Consider the following 20,384-nt stretch of genomic DNA (forward strand, 5'->3'; position numbering starts at 1 on the left):
ACCAGGAGACCCCCCTGCACAGCCCCCCCCCCAGACCCCCGATCTTAATCCGTGCGGGTGTGGAGGTAGAGAGGATGAGGGGGGGTGGTCCCTGGTTATTTGCTCAATCCTCTCTCTTCTTTTGGGGAGGAAAAAAGAGCCGTGTTTGAGCCTCTGCATGAGGGCTGTGGGTACATCCTTTCTTTTTCATCCTTCCCTTCCTTCTATCCCTCCATTCCCGCCCCCCCCCCCCTTCTCCGGTCATCTCCCTCATAAGGATTCTATTGAGAGGAGGCTGTATTTTTTGTTATGTGTCCATGCAGGCCAAGCAGATACAAATAATCCAGAGTAACCTAACGAGATCAAACTGAGATGAAATGGGGCAGGGGGGCTGGACCCTGTTCACTGACCCAGAGCACATGCACCAATTCCAGGGTGGACTGGGTACCCCAGCCTGAAAGGAATGAGCCAGCACATTTCACATGACATTATCATGATTGGTTTACACAAACACATTTGTGACACACATACAGTATTCATACTTGCCCACAACTAACTTTTACCTTCTGTTCAACTTTGTACCATTATAACCCTCATCAGCAAACCGGTGACTTAATTTGTGTTTAGATATGAGTTTATGTCTGTATATACTACTGTATATATATATATATAGATATCACACTGTATGTGTTTTTACATATGTAAATGTTTAATTGCATTACCTTTTCAAGGTATTCACCCTGCCCAGAACGCATGGTAAATCTAGCTGTCATTCCCCACAAAAAGTAATAATTGGTGCTGATACTATTTTATCAAAATGTATCTGTACATAAACTAGGCTACATCCTAACTAGCCATTTTAGCTGACAGTCACGCAACCTCTTTATTTCAAGTGTTTAGCCTTCCCTCCTAACCTCTTTATTATTCTGTTATGTTTACATAATTATTGTTACTTGGATATAATTATTAAATTGTTCACTGTGAGCATTACAATTTTAAATGTAGTCTTTGTGATTAAAAGCCTTGTGTTATTTAAAGATAAATCTGTAGCAGTGTAGGCTAATACAATTGATTGAAAAAATCCAAACATATAAAAAAAACATTCTTATCTCTCATAATATTTTGCATTATTTTAGTTGTACCAGTAGTAGCCTATGCTAATAATATGTTGTTTGGTGTATGTGATTCTTATAATTAATATTAGCCTACATGTCAGTAAGAAGGCTAAAAGACTAACATATTTAGGACTAACGGTTACGTTATGGATAACGAAATTAATTCTATGATCTTACATGGGTCACTGCCAGTCCCTGACTCTTGTCCATGGGCTCCGGTCCCAAGTCCCCGATCTGACCTGGCGGATTTCGTCCTCCGCATTCCTCTCACTCGCCCTATCATAAACATCCTCGCATTTAGACCAAGGGCAGGAAGCGCGCGAGGACAGGAATTTCACTCTTTCAAAGTGCATTAGAGCTGAGAGCTCGATAGAAAAATTGATCTGCAGTATTCGGTTTATTATCCTAAACACGTGGGCGTTGCGCCACACACTGACGGGTATTGCGGATTCACGGGCCCTTTGCTGTTGTGTTTTATTGTTTTTCAAGTTTGTGTTAATATTATTATTATTTATTGTATTATTATTTGAGTTGTATCATTGCTGTTGTGTCTAATACTAGGCAATGTTTGTTATCTTGACTACAACACTATGAAAACAGCTTTCAGTGCATTTACAAGGTGATAGGCCTACATCATAGGCTATTTGTTGGCCAAACGGCAACAGAACGGGGTCAGCTGCGGGAGTGTGAACACATGCAGGATGGTTTTACATTGTATCTTTTTATTACAGTCAGCGTTTATTCGCTCATGATTGTTCTGGATCTTGCAAAAATTGGAGAGGGATTCTTTATTCGATGTGTATTTATCTAAGACAAGAAAAATAGACTCTGTATCTCTCTTCTTTGCTCTTGCGTTCAGCGTGCCACTGTGGCGTACTTATGCTGCCAAGTTCTGTTTTTATAGGAATTTAGATCATTTATATAAATAATTTAACGTGGTGGATATTGCTGCTTAATCACAATGCATTTGGAGGGGATGTGTTGGAATTAATTCTGGGCTCGTCCTTTTGCTCCAAATTTAATTCAATATGCTTTATTGGCATAAATGTTCAGGTTAAAAATGTTTGCCAAAGCAGGGCCACAGTGAAGGGAAAACACATGTAGCCTAATTATAAACATATCATTGTATTACATATTGCTCTCATAATCATAATCAGCGATTAAATCTTGACACTTAAAACTTTTATCAATTAAGGTCTGGAATAAATTAAAAGTTTATTTTACTTAGGTAGTCATGTCAAGTGTTTGTTTTTTTTTATCTAAGATTCATTTGACATTCCCCTATTTCCTAATTGTTGCATATTCTTGCCAACAAAATAGCCTACTGATTATTTTTCTTCACCCACTTAATCTTTCAAGGTAACACTTTTATCCATTCTAAAAAGCGATGAAAGAGAAACAAGAGACATTCAAATTAACATTCTTAGACTCTATGAAAGCTAATAATGCCAGACCAGTTCGGGTTACACACTGGCCTCGTGCTCACGATGTTTACACATTACTTAACCTGTTTATTTACGGCTTGTTGTGACGTGGTGCGCACGCCTTTGGCAGCAAAGGCCAGATGCGTCGCGCAGGTTAGCTTCAGGTGCCAGAGAAGGGTCGAAGGTTTTGTGGTGAAATTGCTCAGACAAGTTTAATTAAAACTAAAACAAAAGGCCACATTTCATTTAGCTTATTCTAGAGAATCAAATGTGCCTTAAACTGGTCTAAATAGCTCAGACCTAAATAGGCCTACACATATAGGCTAGGTTAACATTGTTTGGCCCAGGTGCCAATGCTAACAACTACCTTGTCTACTTACCATGGGCCTATCTTAAAACGACATAGCCAGGCCAAGACCTATGGCAGATGTTAGCCTAAAGTGTAATAGGCCCAATTATAAAACAGTTGGGCTATGAAATGTAGGCCTATAATTATACCCCAAAAAAATGTATAGCCTACATGATTTGACCTTGCCCTATGTTTTATTGTTTAGAAGTCCAGAATCCAACATCCTCATGTGGGACACGAGGACAGGGAAAGACCACAAGAACAATCTTTCTCCGAATAACAATGAAGACGAGGCTAAATAACTACCCAACGGAAATCACAAGGTATTACCGAACCACACGCTCACTGTCAACATAGGAACATAAGAACTCGATTGTTGTGGTGACTATATTGTCAGCAAAAATTAATTAACCTCTACACCGCATCTTTTGCTTCGGCACAAACCACAAACCAAAAACATATAAAGCGTTATTTTCAAGTGTTATGGAGGGCTGGATTATTTTCTGCATGCATGACAGGCAAATAGCCTATTGTTGTGTGTGGAAGTGTGTCTTGGATTACTCTTAAATCTGTTTGGTGGCACAAATCTGAGGTAAAATGTAATAGGCCTACAGTATATCTACTCTTTATCGTTCTAAATTGAATCCTTTGTAATTGAAGTCTTTCAGATAGGTTTCATATTGACATGTTAAAAATAAAACATTCAGAGTTCCAAACAGCCGGGCAAATAAAGGCTGTGTGATGTAATCAACAAATGTGCATATTTCTATGGGCTCTATAAACTTGTTTAGAGTTTATTTTTTATTATTATATCTAGCAACGTTGATTTCAGTGCAGCATCAATTTTAAGAAACTCAATTGTTTTAATCGCACTTTTGTGCACCCGTTATTATCCTCCATTATTAGACTAACATAATTTGCCACAATATCATCGTTGCAGTTTTTAGAGGTATGCTACGTAGATTTTTTCAGGTTGCAATGGGCTAGCTACTTTTTGACAAGCACACTTTTCATGCGAATGTCCTCAAACGGGGCTATGGTCTTTCCAGTTGATGTGTGTTACCATGTGGGATTCACCAATATTAGTGTTGTGTCACTATAATAATTTATAATACGTCGTTCAAAATGAGACTACTCGATTAACATCTCGTTCATGTGTCACACGTATTTATTTACATTAACAGTAAACGGAGAAGTTCAAAACATATGTGAAAAAGATCATGAAGAATTTCTAAAAGGTCTCTGTTCTAGCACTTGAAACTGCTCACTCCGACTCTGTAGTAATTGCACGTTGAGAGACGGTTGGCTCTTATCGCTGTTCAGCTGTTCCCCTGCGAGACTGGGCTTCTCTCAAGCGACCCAGCCGCAGACTGTGGGCCGGTGGCGGGTGATGACACACATGCCAATGCTGCTCCACCTGAGTCGACTCTCATAGCACGGAAATATACTCCCCAAGAAAGCCGACGGGACCCGCATGGGTGGCCAGGGAAATGTATCCCCTCTTCATACACCTCCCTACCAATGTGAGCTAATTAAGCGCCACTATCAATCCAGGTTTTCTGAGGCCGTGGACATGGGGGTAGCGGCTAATGAGTGCTTTGCATTTAGACCAAACTTCATGCAAAAACACTGAGGAAATTCTGAGGTTATGATGGAAGCCACTTGGGGAAACAAAAAAAAGCTAATTGGTTGTTTTACTAATCAAGCTAAAGTCATATCATTGACTGCTTTACACTAGTTATAGATATGCATTGTGTTTAGCCTATAATAGCCTACATAAAGGTTTCAAATTTGGCCGCAAATATTTGTATGATGTTCTTAATTAAAGAATGTATGTTATTCATATGATATCATTAAGTAATAGCGTCAACTGACTGCATTCAAGGAAAATATTAAAACTTGCTATAATAGAAGAGCATGCTTTGGACATCTCTACTATTTATGAACGCCCGTGACGCTGTATCAAAGGCCACTTTATGTTATTTTGCATGCGTGTGTAATTGAGGAAAATGCATTTGATCATGATAGATTCCTCCCCTAACAAACGAATGTAGGCGGAACTCAAAACGCGCACAAATCACAGAGCAGAATAGTATGCTACGTCGAACGACGCACGGGCAATCCAGAACGCACCAGCGTCTGCCATCGGGGGGGAAAAGAGAAAGAAAAGGGTTGGACTTAGTGAGGAAGTAAACCACAACCTGTGTTGCGCTTCCATCAGAAACCAGTTTTAAAGAAAGTCTATTCTACGAGGAGACTGCCCGATGCCACCAAGCCCCCGACTGAAACACAAAACAAAGATTTCTCTGTGCGTAAGACGAGGCTCATTTTTTTATCTCAGCTTGGGTTGCATCTCGAGTTGCTTCGTCGGGAATACTTTTAACCTGTTGATTCTGTGCTACAAGTGCACTTCATTCTCTATTTCAGTAATTGTGCTGGATTAGTTTTTGTTTTGTTGTGCGCAATGATGACCACTTACCAAAACCCGGAGGATGATGCAATGGCCTTGATGGTCCACGACACCAACACTGCCAAAGAGAAAGAACGACCCAAAGACGAGCCCGTCCTGGACAAGAGTTCGGAGAAAACGGACCCGTCCCAGAAACCCCCATATTCCTATGTCGCTCTCATTGCCATGGCCATTCGAGAGAGCTCCGAAAAGCGCCTCACTCTGTCCGGTATTTATCAGTACATCATCAGCAAATTCCCGTTCTACGAGAAAAATAAGAAAGGCTGGCAAAACAGTATTCGACACAACCTAAGTCTCAATGAATGCTTCATCAAGGTGCCCCGGGAGGGCGGCGGTGAGAGAAAGGGAAATTACTGGACCCTCGATCCGGCGTGCGAGGACATGTTCGAGAAGGGGAACTACCGTAGGAGACGCAGAATGAAGCGACCCTTCAGACCTCCACCAACCCACTTCCAGCCTGGGAAATCACTCTTCGGTGGGGACGGATACGGCTACTTGTCTCCACCCAAGTACCTGCAGTCCAGCTTCATTAACAACTCTTGGTCTCTTGGCCAACCGCCTACACCGATGTCCTATACCTCCTGCCAGATGGCCGGTGGCAACGTGAGTCCCGTCAATGTGAAAGGACTGTCAGCTCCCTCCTCCTATAACCCGTACTCCCGAGTGCAGAGCATGGCTCTCCCAAGTATGGTGAACTCTTACAACGGCATGAGCCATCACCACCACCCGCACCCTCACCATCCTCAGCAGCTGAGCCCCGCCACTGCGGCACCTCCCCCCGTCTCCTCGAGCAACGGAGCGGGCCTTCAGTTTGCCTGCTCCCGCCAGCCTGCCGAACTTTCCATGATGCATTGTTCGTACTGGGACCATGAGAGCAAACACTCGGCATTACACACAAGGATTGATATTTAGTTTACGAGCATGTCACTTGTAAAATTGACTCTTAAAGAGAGTCTACTCCTCCCAGTTTTCAAACAAGAACCAAAGTATTTTTGAAGTGACAATATTCTGACGGGCTCTTTTGATCCAGCTAATGTCTTGAAAAGCCATATGGAGAAATGTAAGCATGGATGTTGAGATCATTTTTTGGGAAAAATGGAAGTAAGGGAGCCATCGAGGACGCATGAGGTAGCAGAACTTTTTCGGGGGCATTGACGCACCAATGTTTGAGAGAAATCTGTGTTTTTGTGGTTTTCAATATTTGTAAAAGGAAAAGAAGATATATAAAAACATTTCGAGATCCCCATTCAAAGGAATAGGCGAGATAAATAATTCAAGGCTGCGTTTGATCAGTATGCGTAATGACATCTCAAGTTTATAGAGGCATACTATTACTGTTGCCAAATTAAACAAAAAACACACTCTCGAAATGACTATGGCTTTCATAACATTACTTGAGAGAGTGATAATTGAACTAGGACGTAATTAGGACATAGAATGTGAACTGAGCGGTTTCAGGTGAAATGTTGATTCTTTCCCATGTTTTTTAAGTGACAAAATCCATAGGCCTATGACTTGCAGGTGGGAATAGAAAACCCTCACATCATAACAAAGATATTTTACTTCAGGGGTCATTTACTTATTAGGCTTTGAGGCCCCCGATAGAAAATGTTTAGTTTCAAATAACACCAGCCAGTGACAGATTTTTTAAAAACCTTTTCTTGTTTATTTCGTGCGTTGTTTTATACATAAACGTAAATATATTTTGTCTCATACATGTTGGGACCATGTTAAATTAGCACTTTTTTCTGTTTTTATAGTTTTGTGAATTTCTTAATAAACTTGTAATTCTTTCAAAGTAATGCACTTGTTGTGATGTAATCTTTATTTTTGCAAATAATTTATCTATCAACCGGGCCAGAACAAATCAGGCTATAGCCAAGCTAGCCTATATATTATCAATAAATCGCTGTCATTGTAATTAATTATTTGTAATAAAAATGTTAACATTTTATTTTAAGAAAAACGCGTGTGTAGACTACATTAAATCACGTTTTGCCTTGCCAATGTCATAGGCGTAATCTAGGCTACATTTCTACAACAATGCAAAAGATTAATGTTTTTTCAGGAAAGGACTTGAATAAGGCAATTAGACTCGTTGGTGTAATTCTGTTGACCTGCTTTAGTTAAAGGTGGCAAAGTTTGCACTTTGAGAGGAATTTATTCCAGAGCATTATTCGGTAAAAGCCTATTCCCTATTTGAAAGTATATATATATTTTAATTCAAAAGGTTTCATTGTCTTTTGCCTGATTTAAATTTGTCCACAACTCAGACCTCATACATTAAGCCAATCGAGAAGTCAATATATTCATTATACGTCAACATTCAAGTAGAGTAGAGATGTTACCTCTTATATTACGCGTTCGCGCTTCTGCCTAATCGTTTGCTGTAAATTGAAAAATAAAGTTGAAATTTGCGCGTTTTGGGCTCGAGTTAGCTTGAGCTATTGTGGGTTACTTGGCAGCCGTTGCTCACAGGCGTTGTGTAGGAGAAACAGATGCTGCTGCAAGTCAGAGGTCTCAATGACGGTCTCTCTATTTAAGCATTATCCACAGGAGTAAATGGATTGATAAACTTACTTTTATATCAATATGACATCGTCTACATTTTGGATTAACTGAAAAACGTTTATTGTTAGCCCAATAGGCCTACAACATTTTAATAGGACAGGCGATGGCTTTTGGACTTTGCTGGACTTTAATTTGTTTCTATACTAATATGACCAATTTGTAATGTAATTGGTTGACAAACACCATAAGGTAGGCTACTATTAACAACTTCAACAGCTAATTGAAATCCTCAGATATTTCAACAGTACTTTTATGGTAGACTAATAGGCCTACATGCTGAAACGTTCTGTTGTTTTTACGCTCAACCCCTTAGACAGAAATGCATGCACCAACAGCAGAATGTACCAAGCTTGCGAAGCTGGCTGGCCAGCTGCTTTATGGGAAAATAAAATTATAACTTGCACGTATATAAAAACTCCACCTCTCTTTATTATTGTCTGGAAACATTGGATTTGATGTACGTGCACTTCCCGTGAGGCCCATTGCTGCCGTCCCCGGGGGCAGTGACTCTTGAAGAGAGAAACGTGGTGACGACTGAAATGCATTCAATACAACTTTTATTCTCAACACTCTTATTTCACAACACTTACCCAAAGTTAATGAGCGATCCGGTGATTCAATTTAAATAAAAACAAATCTCTGTAATCGTAGCCTATGTATATATTTATTAATCATGGCGAGATGTGTTTAGCTTTCGAACTACAAAACAGTCCTAGTTTAGATGGCAGCCAAGTCAATAAGTTGTTTATTTTGGTAAGCTACTGGCATTACTTTGTGTTGGCACACCTTTAGGCCACCAGTTGTCTCTCAGTATTGGTGGCACGGATTTATGGCCTGTGATGTCGTTTGGCCTGAGGGATCTCAAGCTTAACCGTAAGCAATCACTCATGACTTCAGAGCTTTTACAACGGAATACAAGTTACCTTGATTCCCCCGTCGTCCAGTGGTTCCCTACCTGGCAAACAATACATTTTAAGATATGTATATGCCTGCATTATAAGTCTCGAAATCTGATCAAATCCAAATATTTGTAAAAAAAAAAAAAGAAAAAAGAAAAAAAGAAAGTAAAACCCCAATCCAGCCTAAATCGAACAGAACACAGGCTACATAGCAGTATTTCGATGTTGACAAGCGATTCGGTTTAAAAGTAGTGGCAAAAAATAACAATCAAGCAGTTTTACACCTCCATGCTTATTACAAGGCAAGAAGGCTACTGTGAATGATTCAGGGGATAATATTCAACATATCTCATTAAGTGTGAGGGCATGGTGCGTCGTGCGTTGCCGGTAACAGAGACGGTGTCCTATTATTTTTGCTACCCATTAGAACGTGCTGCCAGAAACTGCGCTTGCGCATTTCAAGGTTAAGGTTAGGGTTAGACGTAAATTTGCGCTATATCAAAATCCAAGGTCTAGATACATGCATTTTGTTTGGAATTATAGGTATTAGAAGCGTAAGTTAATGTTGAACAGTATTATACTGCACAAGTACAAATATGGAATCTGCGGAAAGTCGGTTGACAAACAGCTGTAGTGAAATTATTTATTTCCTCAAGCTATGCGCACATTGGAGCCCATTGTGTTGTCTATCAAGAAAAACAGTAAGCTAATTATAGCCTATGCAATATGTTTAGAATAACAATAGTTATTCTATTTTCCCAACCGCCTAACATTCCTAATAGAGTTTCCTAATGCCCAAACTTCATTAAACGAGTGTTTTAATACAAACAATTAATGTATGTAACTGGAGACTATGGGATCAGTGGTTTTGTGTATTTCTTAACTTTGACACACAGTGTCACCCTGACTGGTATAGGCCTATACCCCTCAATTAAGAATAAAATATAGGCCTAAAGCATTGGCGTGTTTCCGTCGACAAGCAGATAGCCTATTATAGCATATAGACCTATGTTTTGGCCTGAAAGTAGACTCAATAATATTTCAAATTTGCAGGCTAGATAAATACGACCCATTTACGTTTTAATATCTATAATGATATTCATCATATTTTATTTTGTAACTGTTTTGTTAAGGGAATAGGCTACAATCCCTACAGCACACAAAACAAGTGTCTCAGTTGCTCTTCAACGGGGGCTAAACAGTTGGACTTTTAATGTGCAGTGAAGCCAACTTCTCCCACTCAAATGGCTGTTTTCGAGCGAGCTGGGCAAAACAGCGCGTTCAACACTTTTCACCGCTGCCGCGCCGCATCAACTGACATCTTTATCCTCCCGCGCGAAGAGGGAGCGTCCATGCAGGCTTGAAACGTGGCAGTGTAGCTATATTTTCTGCTTCCTCACATTAATGTTTTGTAAACAAAGAGGAGATAAGGGCGCGTTTAAAAGGCCATTGTATTCTAAACATGCTCCTAAAAATAATAAATAGAAATGTTTCATGAAAATATAACATTTTTTATCTAGTCTTATTAACCGACGTGATATAGCCTATGCACAGTGAGGCTATTTGATTTTAAATGAAGGAATATAGATTGTGATGGATGTTGTTATTGTGATTTATACACTTAAGATGGCCATGATTAGCATTGTTGTTATTGTTTGTGTTTCTGCAGTCTTTGAGTTATAATGATTCTTGTTTGTTTTTTTCATGCAAATATACATATTTTGTCTTTTAATTCAGTGAAAGTAGGAAGCCACGTAATAGGATTCTGATTCTGTAAGCTCATAACAAATATGGGGCACAGGACAGAGTCAAGTGATTGAACGACTGGTTCCTTTAACTCCTTTAGTGGAGCTTTACGCACATAGGCCTATAGCCCAACTGCTTCTCTCTCTCTCTCTCTCTCTCTCTCTCTCTCTCTCTCTCTCTCTCTCTCTCTCTCTCTCTCTCTCTCTCTCTCTCTCTCTCTCTCTCTCTCTCTCACACACACACACACACACACACACACACTCACACACACACACACGCCGCACACACACTGTTCATCATGGCACAAAGCGCGCATGTCTTCTATGGTAGTCTGGGTGCAACAGGTGTGCATTTGAGCAGAAAGGTTGACATTTCAGTCAGGCGGACGTGAACAATAGGCCTGCATGCAGGATGTCCCCGAGACTGAGGGAGATAAGACGAGTCTGAATATACCTTGGTTCGCGAAAAATAGTCAAAAATAGTCTCATACTTGTATAAGGTAATCTAAGCTCATCATGAAATTAATTATTCGAGATCAAAACAAAAACGCATTTCGATACATTTGACTTGCACCGGATCTTACAGATGCGAGCAAATAAATATTTTCCGCTATGTTTCAGAAACAGCCCAAACGCTAAACAACCTATTCTTTATTTCATTCTTCGACAATTTTATGAATTTGCTCAAGTAGCCTAATGCTTTTATGTATTTGTTATAGGCCTACTAAACCTAATTAAGAAAAAAAGGATTCTAAATAATCCTAAATTTAAGCGAATGCTCATGTGAATACAAATGGTAAATCCTACAAAACTTGGCAAGCTTTTATGCTAAATTGCACATTTTAATCCAAATTAATTGAGAAAGCATAAGTAAGATACTAATTGCAACTGTCATTAAACAGGCCTACAGAATCGTGAACCAAATGCTATTCAATATCAACTCTTTGGGGACCAAGTGCTAATGAGATAGTGATCTTAAATCCTGAAGTCCTAGGCTATATAAACTGAGGTTAATTTAATCACCAAACAACGTCTCTGTTAATAATTGCCTCATTTAGCAAATACTACGTTAACTCTGTTTAACTCCGTTAATTATGTCTGAGTTTGGGTTGGGTTGCAGTTTGAAAGGTGGGGAACAGCGACCTGTTCCCTGATCACGTGCAGTAATGGTGATTTAAATAGCAAATCTGACATGTGACTGCAACATATCCCCATGTACCCTCGGTCCAACACAGGCCCATCTTTTTAAGATGCAACACAATAATACAGTTCAGGATCTCAGTCTTGTAGATTTATAAAAGGTAAAAGTTGGTTATATTTGTATTGACTACAGTGATAATACGACCAAGTGACCACCATACTGCTTTTCTCACATCTCTGCGTAAAAGTTCAAACGGCCTATATGAAATATGAACATACCAAATATGCCAATAAATAATGCACACATTTCCTCTCTATTTCAGTGCATTTAAAACATTGGGTTGGGTGAAGTGAATCTACACACATGGCTTGCATCCAAAGTTCTAGGGATGTTTCTATTATATATTTATTATTCTATGATGAGGTGAAAGGGTTTCGCACTCTGTGCCATTTTGTTTTTGCGTGTCTTTCCGTTGAGCACGCAGTGAATAACCGTGATTGTATCCTTTGTTGTACTCCAGGGGATGACAGATTATAATCAACAAGACGAATGAGGTCAAATCATTCTCACAGAACGCATTTGACCCTCGCCTTCCCACCTCCCACCTCTATCCTCTGTAAGTTAGGTGTACCTGCACTTGCTCTAGGAACACGTGTGTGCGTCCGTCACCGGCGGGGAAGGTGACGGCGAGTTTGGCAGCTGCGCACGCTAGGGCACCGGCGAGGTGACCCGGCCGTCCGAGTCACCCACAGGTTGCCGGTTTCCCAATGCTCTCACACAATTGAATTCCTGGCATTCTTGAGAATGTTTGAGATTGAAGCGAACCAGTTTCCATTTGGTCGCGGGACACATCACCCTAAACCCATTGAAAAGGAGAGTGGGGTCACCACTGTTTGGTATACACCAGCTCGAAACAGGAAAATATGCAAAGATTTGATTCCCAGAAAATCCGGCAATTGTTCAGATCAGCGTGAGTTTTTCCCTCTCATGCACCAGAAATACTAAAGGGAATTCTGGTTTAAGAGCTCTGTCTATTGCATTGCAAACAATGTCTTATTTTTATGAGGAGCATCCGTTGGTGAATCTGCAATGTAATCCATTGTCATGGAGATCTACGTGATGTTTTCAATTGCAAAGGATTTTTATCTCATGAAAACCGCAAGAAACAAAAGATTAGGCTTCATGAAATATTCTCCAATATGTCAAAATAATTAGACAACAATTGTGTATTTTGATACTCAACAATTGGTTTATAAATAGGAAACACACGCGCTTTGTTGACATTGGCCAAAATGAAGACAGGGGTTTAATGAAAGTTCTATAAATACATACTTATAAATACGCACGATGAGCTGTCATTCAGTCACGGAGTTTAGCTGACTTTCTGCCTGAGGCAACATCACACACCGACCTCCCTCTGCCCCAGCCAGAACAGGGCCACTGAAATGTCACCTCGAGCCGATTCCGATGCCAAGGGGCATAAGACTGTGGTGCGCCATGCACATCTCCAAACAGGCCACCTTGGAAATATTGGATATTGATCGTTTTCATTTCATTATTTCATGGGGAGACAGAAGCCTTGCTGTAAATTTAAATCTAATGTATCCAAGTATTCTCAGACCGGGAAAGGCCTTATTAAATCTACTCAAATTTCGTTTGTAGCACACATCTACGGTCTACCTTTAAATATTTGGGACTCTTTTTGAAATCAAATAATTCCAAATAAAAGGAAACTAACATGCTGCCTATACCTGTAGACAGCTTAACTTGGACAACTATAGTCTACCTCCAGACAGTGGAACCGACTGGCCTCGTTCTGTAAAGGGAAATGCGATAACCATTTCCTTTCTCTTGATTATGAGCTCTAAATTGGTTTGTCGGTTTAAAATGTGAGTTATTTTCCCATCGTGCCTATTGATGGAGTCTATTTTTAAACCTTTACCCCGGTTGTGCCCCGGGAATGCTTCCAACGGGCTGGTACGTCATTAAAGAGCGCGCCGGCCAGCCTCCTCTCGTGTTCAGACTCATTACATATTTATTAAAAAGTAGGCTACACTAATCTAAAATTAAAATATCACGATCAATTAATTAAACCGTAACACCTGAAATCCATAGACCTATAAAACCGCAGATGTTCACAACTTAATGAAAATTATATTATTCGAACTGCGATCATTTTATCTGTTAAACAAAGTCTCTGGGTCACAATGAGGCTATAGAAAATGTTGGATGACAATAATAGGTGTCATTTGAAGTTTCTGTTGCCTATAGTCGGCCAGTATCCAGTTCTGAGCCGCTGTAACTCAGCTGATGTCCTTGCTCGTTTATCAGGGGCACAGATACAATCAACTGTTTTATTAAAGGAATAAAGAATAGCTTATCAATGTGAATTTACCTCAATGTAGACCAGGGAGGCTATGGTCAAAACAAAGCAAGGAATAGGATAGTGTCAAAAGTCAGATGTATACATTCTGAAACTGAGAAAGTTAGGCATGTAAAAGTCTTACATAACAAATACATCAATACCTTAAGGGCCATTGTTTGAAACTTCAATACAAAATTACAAAGAATTACTGGGTCTCTCTCTTTATTGGCTGATATGTGTCCACCAAACAAGAAGGCATAGGTGCTGACCCTGTGTCCCAACCTCCCAATCAAGGATTTACCCCGGCTTTGTCAAACCAAATATCGTCTCTCAAAGTACTATCCAATTTTAGAACCAGAACATTTTCCTTTCAAGCAATTACATACCTCTTGGCAAGAGCTCACAATTAAACAAATTATTATATTTTGATACCCGTAATTATACGCATTCGCATGAGGTCCCCTTTTAAGTCCAACGTGCTTTTTATTACACGCATTTCTCCCGTGATGAGATTATGCATAGCGCAGGTTTGGATTGAGTTAGGGTACATTTAATCGAATAAAATGAGAATAACTCTGTAATGGAAGCATGCTGGAAGCAGCACTGCACAGCTCAGGACTTTCTCTTTGAGCTCGGTTTATGTTTAGCAAATTTCAGAAAATGAGAATGTTATGAGGGGGGAGCGTAGACGGAGTAGGCTAACCACCCTTCAATCTTCCTATATGTAGAGCATATGGCACATGACGTGGGCATTTGAAGTTGCATATCAACGACTGCAGTGTTAGATCAATTTAGTTTGGTAATGAAGAGAGTATTATGGTCAATATATAAATCTATTTTGAAACATGGTCAGGACCTTGCAGGAAGCGTCTGATAAATGAATACATTATCTTTGATTTCTGATGGGGAGTGTTTCTCAAATTCTGTGTTTAACAACTTACACAGACCTCATTAGTAGGCTATGTGGTTATTGTTCATATACTTTTGGACACTGGCTTTAACTATTGACCCATGAGCATATAGGCCTACTGTAATGCCTTTGAGATGTTAATGCTATGTATGGACTGCCCTCTTGAGGTGGGAAAAGTGCTAGTGCAGTTGATTAACAGGCTATCCCGTCCGTCGAAGTTCATAGGCCTCTTTCCTGAAATGTAGACTAATTCACCCAACTCCAGCAATGGCAGTTAAACCCTAACCCATTTAACGTAGGCTATTATGTTTATTTTTATTGTTTTTTTCTCCTGTAATGATTTTCATTCTGTAATGAAAATCTAATTTTGGTCCCAGACAAACATTTTATTTGAGTTTCAGTGTTTTCAAATCAAAATCTCAAACAGAACATTTCAAAGTATAATTTGCAATATGCCTACGGCCTAATAGTATCTCACCAACGACCCATTAAAGTTAAAGTCCAATAGCCCTACTCGCTACTTTGGCCGATAGGCTTAAATGGCGCGTCCACACTTTTCTTGGAAGATGAAAGTTCCCCCTATTCATATGCAAAGATGACGTAAAAATGATATCATTCGGAAATGAACTTTAGCACACTTAAAAATCTGTACTCCAAGGCTTTTGCCCTTGTTGTCACCAGAGGGCGGCAGTGATCATCATTCAGTTAGTGTCGCCTACCATTAAATGTCGCCGTGAAGCAAAAGGCAAATTCAATGACATATTTATGGATTTGTGTTTTTATTTGACAATTCGTCAGCTGCTGATCCGAACCAAGGTGATCCTTAAGTGGGGCTAGGTCTATCATGGGATAAACAACATCATTAAGAATAGAACTTGGAGCATGTAGCCTAATTCTGCCCTTGGCAATACTCTCATGAGAACCTTTATCTTGTTAGCATGTGATCCTTTCTGGGCCTCTTTTTTCGTTTATTATGTGTCTTTCTTTTTTCCCCCTTCTTTTTCTGTACATAGGCTACATAATGTTTTTCAAGACATCTCAATATTATTCCCGTCCCTGGGCATTGAGCTAGGCACCGCTCGGCACGACCTCCGTATCAAAGAATGAGACATTCCAGATGGATTCAACTCGGCCAACATGCGCGCATTAGAGATGATTTTTTAGATAATTCATCAGTCAGAACTTTCTATTTCCGGGTGAACTCACGGCCCCGAAGTTTTTGAGCTGGTTGTAGGCTGTAGATGAGGGAGAGCGTTGCCGGTTAGAGCACTGTTGCTAGAGCAGATACACAGGGAGGGGGATAGGAGGCGGACGGAAAAAAATAAGAGCAGCTAAGTAGTGCGTGTCCGTGGTGTGCACCTTCTGAAAAACAGGAAGCGACGCCTATCTGCCCACCTGCGCTCGGCATTGTCCTGCGTGGAAGACACGGGGCTTGCGGACTCTGAAGCGTAACTCAGATTTGAAACAAAACTCTTCAGTGTTCTGGATCTCTTCGAGCTGGAAAACCAGACTATTTTCCCGAACGTATGTTCACTATTCTACAATTGAAAACAGAAGAGTACCCCAAGGTAAATCCGTGGCTTTCTCCCCTTCCTCTATACCATTAATGAGTGCGTCGATCGAGTTGGACTTGGTGTCATACGCTTCATTGAAAGGCAAATTCACCGGTCGTTTGAAGTGTTTAAGCTACGTTCTTGCACTTGTGGTCGTTGATGTACCTCGAGTGAGCATTTGGTTGCTCGTTTTTGAATACGAATATAGAGGAACGGCAACCTTTTAACGGTGCAATGACATTCTTGCCAAATTATGTTCTTCCATGTGTTATGTCGGGATTTAGGGACTGTCACTTAGCGTAGCCAAATCGTTGTTATGGACACTTCGCGCTCTACGCACCTTTTCCTGTCTGTGTTCCAAACACTGTCCTCTTGTTATGCTGTTTCAACATGCAAAAGCACAGACACACCACGTTATCGCATGAGAATTATGAAGCATATTCAAACTCAGCCGTTGTAATATGTCAATGTATGCAGCTTGCGATCCCGTTATTATTACGAAGCATATACGAACCCATTCGTTATGTTTTGTCGGTTCATACACCTTGCAAACCAACTTAACCCTTGTTGTCCTCTGGTAGTTAATTGTAGCGCACAAACTGCCTTTGGCCAGATATTATGAAGCTCAAACACTTTTCAACACTCACTTAACTTTTTGGCTCTGCCGGCGTTCTGCGTTTCTATCTTTTAATAATGAGATCCGAATTGTCATTGAGATATAATAGTTTAGGCTTGCTAGAAAAACGTGGGATGACACTTTCTTGGATTATGACGTTTTATTTACAGTGGCCTTATTCAATTTTAGAATAGGTTTCATGCTAATAGGCTACTGTAAATACGATGCGTGTTGGAGCATGTCTGGCATTCTCTTTTCCTCCCCCTCTTCCTCGCGGATTTCTCCAGTCTTCAACAAGGCGGAGAGGGATTTGAGTTCTCAGTAATGTGTTTTTGTCCACCTGCTATTCACATTCATATGGAAAGGATTGTTCTTATCTTGTTGATCAACATGTTTGCACACACAGACTTGACTGCTGTCAAGGCCACTGTTTGTTTTGAATTGCCTTACAGAGAAACTGAATTCAAACATATCTGAGGTTTATAGTGACAGACAGTCTATGAATGTGCTGGTGATTGTTTTTGTGAATCATCATTGGGCTGGGACTCAAGCACCATGTGACAGTAGGTCTGGCCAGTAGGACGGGGGAGGTGATGATGTCACAGGTCAGGGGACCAGCAGGGATAGAAACTGTGTGTGTGTGTGTGTGTGTGTGATGTAAGTGTTGACCATGTAAAGCCCCTACCCCCTGAGCACCAACACACGAGGTCTGGGGAGATGTGGTGGTGGTGATTGGAGCCATGAATAGGGCAATTCTCTAAGTCATGTAAGAGCTCTCTGTGCTACTGAGCACACATTTGAGTATACATATATATATAATGTAAATATACATATGTCTTGGTCACTAACACACACCAAACATGGGACACACACACACGCACACAACATGGATAGATGTACTTAAATATATTGATCTCTCATGCTTTGAGAATACCCCCTCTATAAACTCCCCTACGGGTAAGCGTGATTATCATTCAGCGCTATCGTCATTTTCTTTGGAAGGTCAAAATTGACGTGTGACAAGACTACCGCTCCCCCACAGCGTGGGTCCACACGCACACTCCCTGTTCAGCAAATGGCATTTAGGTCAAGATCTTCAAATGGACATCCTCGAGCAGTTCCCACCTTTCCTCAGGGTTTGAGTGCATGTGGATTTGGCCAATGGCGTGCGTGAACTGTTTGTGATCAAGCACAAGCTGTGGGCTGGCTGCCCTTGTGTAGGGTGGGTCTCCTCCTGGCCTCCTCTGTGCTGCGAGGAGGACTGATAAGGCAGTGTGACGTCATTCTCTCGGTCTCGACACAGGCCTTTACACAACTCTGGGTTTGCTTTCCAAACTGACCTCTCCCAGGAAATGTCTCTTCATGGATCAGAAAGACCTGTGTCCCATTGAGAGGGCTTTGTCCCAGTGTTCCGATATCACTTCCTGTTTCAGTGTGGTCCCGTTGGCCCTGCATACCAGGAGCCTAAAGGGGAAGGATGGGAAAGGAAAGGAATTGAAGGATAACATTTATTGTAGAAACGGGTTTGAAGCTAAAAAAGAACTAGCGGAGAGAAATGTGTGTGGGTAAATGTTCAGTCCAGCTGGATTTTTGATTGGCAGCCCTCCACCAGCATCAAGACACCTGCTTCCTGTGTGTCTGTCTTTGTCTCTGTGCTGTCTGCCTCCTGCTCTCTCTGTGACAGGCTGCTCTCTGCTGAGTCTCTTAGACCGAGTTGGATGTATGATTGACAGCTCCATTTAAGAGAGATGGAATAGGAGTAGCTTTGTATGCACAGAGTCACTGGCTCTGTGTGTGTGTGTGTGTACACGCACACACATTTCAAGTGCGTTTTTAATTGAAGCACGCACATACAGGTGCCCTCACAGATATAGAAATGCATTCACATGCAGACACACGTACAGATTGTAGTCGCACACATGAACGCACACTAAAACGCACAAACACAGACTTACACAAACTGTCGCACACTTCCTGCTGTCACAGCTCTAAAGTAATCAGGCCTCACTGCCGGTGATGGCTTGTGTAACATCCTCTCTGAGACTCAAATCTGAAGGCAAGCAGAGGGAGGGAGGCATGTGGTACTGTCTGTGTGTATCTGTCTGCTGTGTGTGTCTGCGTGGGTAGGGGGAGGTGTGGGTGTGGGTGTGTGTGTGTGTGTGCTCCTGTGTGTTTGTCAGGTAGGTCACTGGTTGCTCTGTGAAATAGCCCCATTCGGCCCTGAATTTTTATTCTGATTTTGGGCAGTCCTATACATCCACTCACGCTATTGCACACACATTTAATCAAAATCCATCTATGAAAAACACATTCAATTCAAAATACACACACACAGTATCCACACAGTATCCCAAGATTGGAGTGTTTAGGATGAGCTAGGCTAGCAGAAACTGGAGAGAGAGGAGCGCTACGTGGAATTCTCCTCTCCTTCCTGTACAACAAGCCGTGACCTGCCAAGGAATGCAGGGAAGAGTGGAGTAGATGAGGACCTGCACAAGAGGAACGAGGGAAAGGAAAAGAGAAAGGCAGAAGGCCGAGGAGGAGAGGCGGGTTGAGCGGTCAGGTAGAAGGAGACAAGCACGCGTCCAGCAAACGGGCAGAGCCGTCTGCTGTCGGGGAGGACTGCGGCAGGGGAGGCTAGCGGGAGATGGAGGGGAAAGGGAGGTAGGGAGGAGGCCGGGAGAGATAGAGGTGTTTGAGTTTGGGGAGAGTTTGAAATGGTGAAGAGGCAGTGAAAGGAGGGCTGATCGTGGTGGATGGAGGGAAGCCATGCCTCCGCTCAGGTGAAGCCATGCCTCCGCTCAGGTGAAGCCATGCCTCCGCTCAGGTGAAGCCATGCCTCCGCTCAGGTGAAGCCATGCCTCCGCTCAGGTGAAGCCATGCCTCCGCTCAGGTGAAGCCATGCCTCCGCTCAGGTGAAGGTGCAGAGAGGTGAAGGAGACGGAAGGAAGGAGCTGGGGCTGTGTTCTCTAGTCGTAGCCTGCAGCGTTGGAACTGACCCACGCTGAAACCTGAGAAACGATTCCTGCTCCTCACCATGGCAACGCTGCCCTCAGACGGAATCTCCCCGTCCGTAACATAAGGATCAGCTGGCCTGGATAGGAGCAAGTTCACAGTGACGAGCTTTGAACCCCGTGAACCTGCTCCTATCCAGGCCAGCTGAAGGAGCGGGGCCCCGTTACATAAGGACGTCCAGGCCTGGTCTGGTCCGCTATCTCTCTGTTTCCTCTTCAAGCAGGGACTTTGT

General features: G+C 41.6%; 2 protein-coding genes across 6 annotated transcripts in view; both read left to right on the forward strand.

Annotated features, from left to right (window-relative positions):
• The first annotated feature begins 5,024 nt into the window (after nucleotides 1-5,024).
• On the forward strand, nucleotides 5,025-6,983 carry foxl2a (forkhead box L2a). Its single transcript, XM_062473405.1, has one exon. It carries the CDS (start codon nucleotides 5,332-5,334, stop codon nucleotides 6,247-6,249), a length of 918 nt encoding a protein of 305 aa, XP_062329389.1. The 5' UTR covers nucleotides 5,025-5,331; the 3' UTR covers nucleotides 6,250-6,983.
• Nucleotides 6,984-16,115: 9,132 nt separating this feature from the next.
• The window catches only part of pik3cb (phosphatidylinositol-4,5-bisphosphate 3-kinase, catalytic subunit beta), a 43,896-nt gene continuing 39,627 nt past the window's right edge, over nucleotides 16,116-20,384 (forward strand). For 2 of the 5 annotated variants that reach the window (XM_062472543.1, XM_062472542.1), the window contains exon 1: nucleotides 16,117-16,536. The gene's annotated coding sequence lies outside the window, so the exon portion shown is untranslated. Of the gene's footprint in view, nucleotides 16,537-20,384 lie in introns of all 5 variants that reach the window. The other 3 variants (XM_062472545.1, XM_062472547.1, XM_062472544.1) reach the window with 3 other exon arrangements.

The sequence above is a fragment of the Osmerus eperlanus genome, chromosome 11, assembly GCF_963692335.1.
Source record: "Osmerus eperlanus chromosome 11, fOsmEpe2.1, whole genome shotgun sequence".
NCBI classification, from domain to species: domain Eukaryota; kingdom Metazoa; phylum Chordata; class Actinopteri; order Osmeriformes; family Osmeridae; genus Osmerus; species Osmerus eperlanus.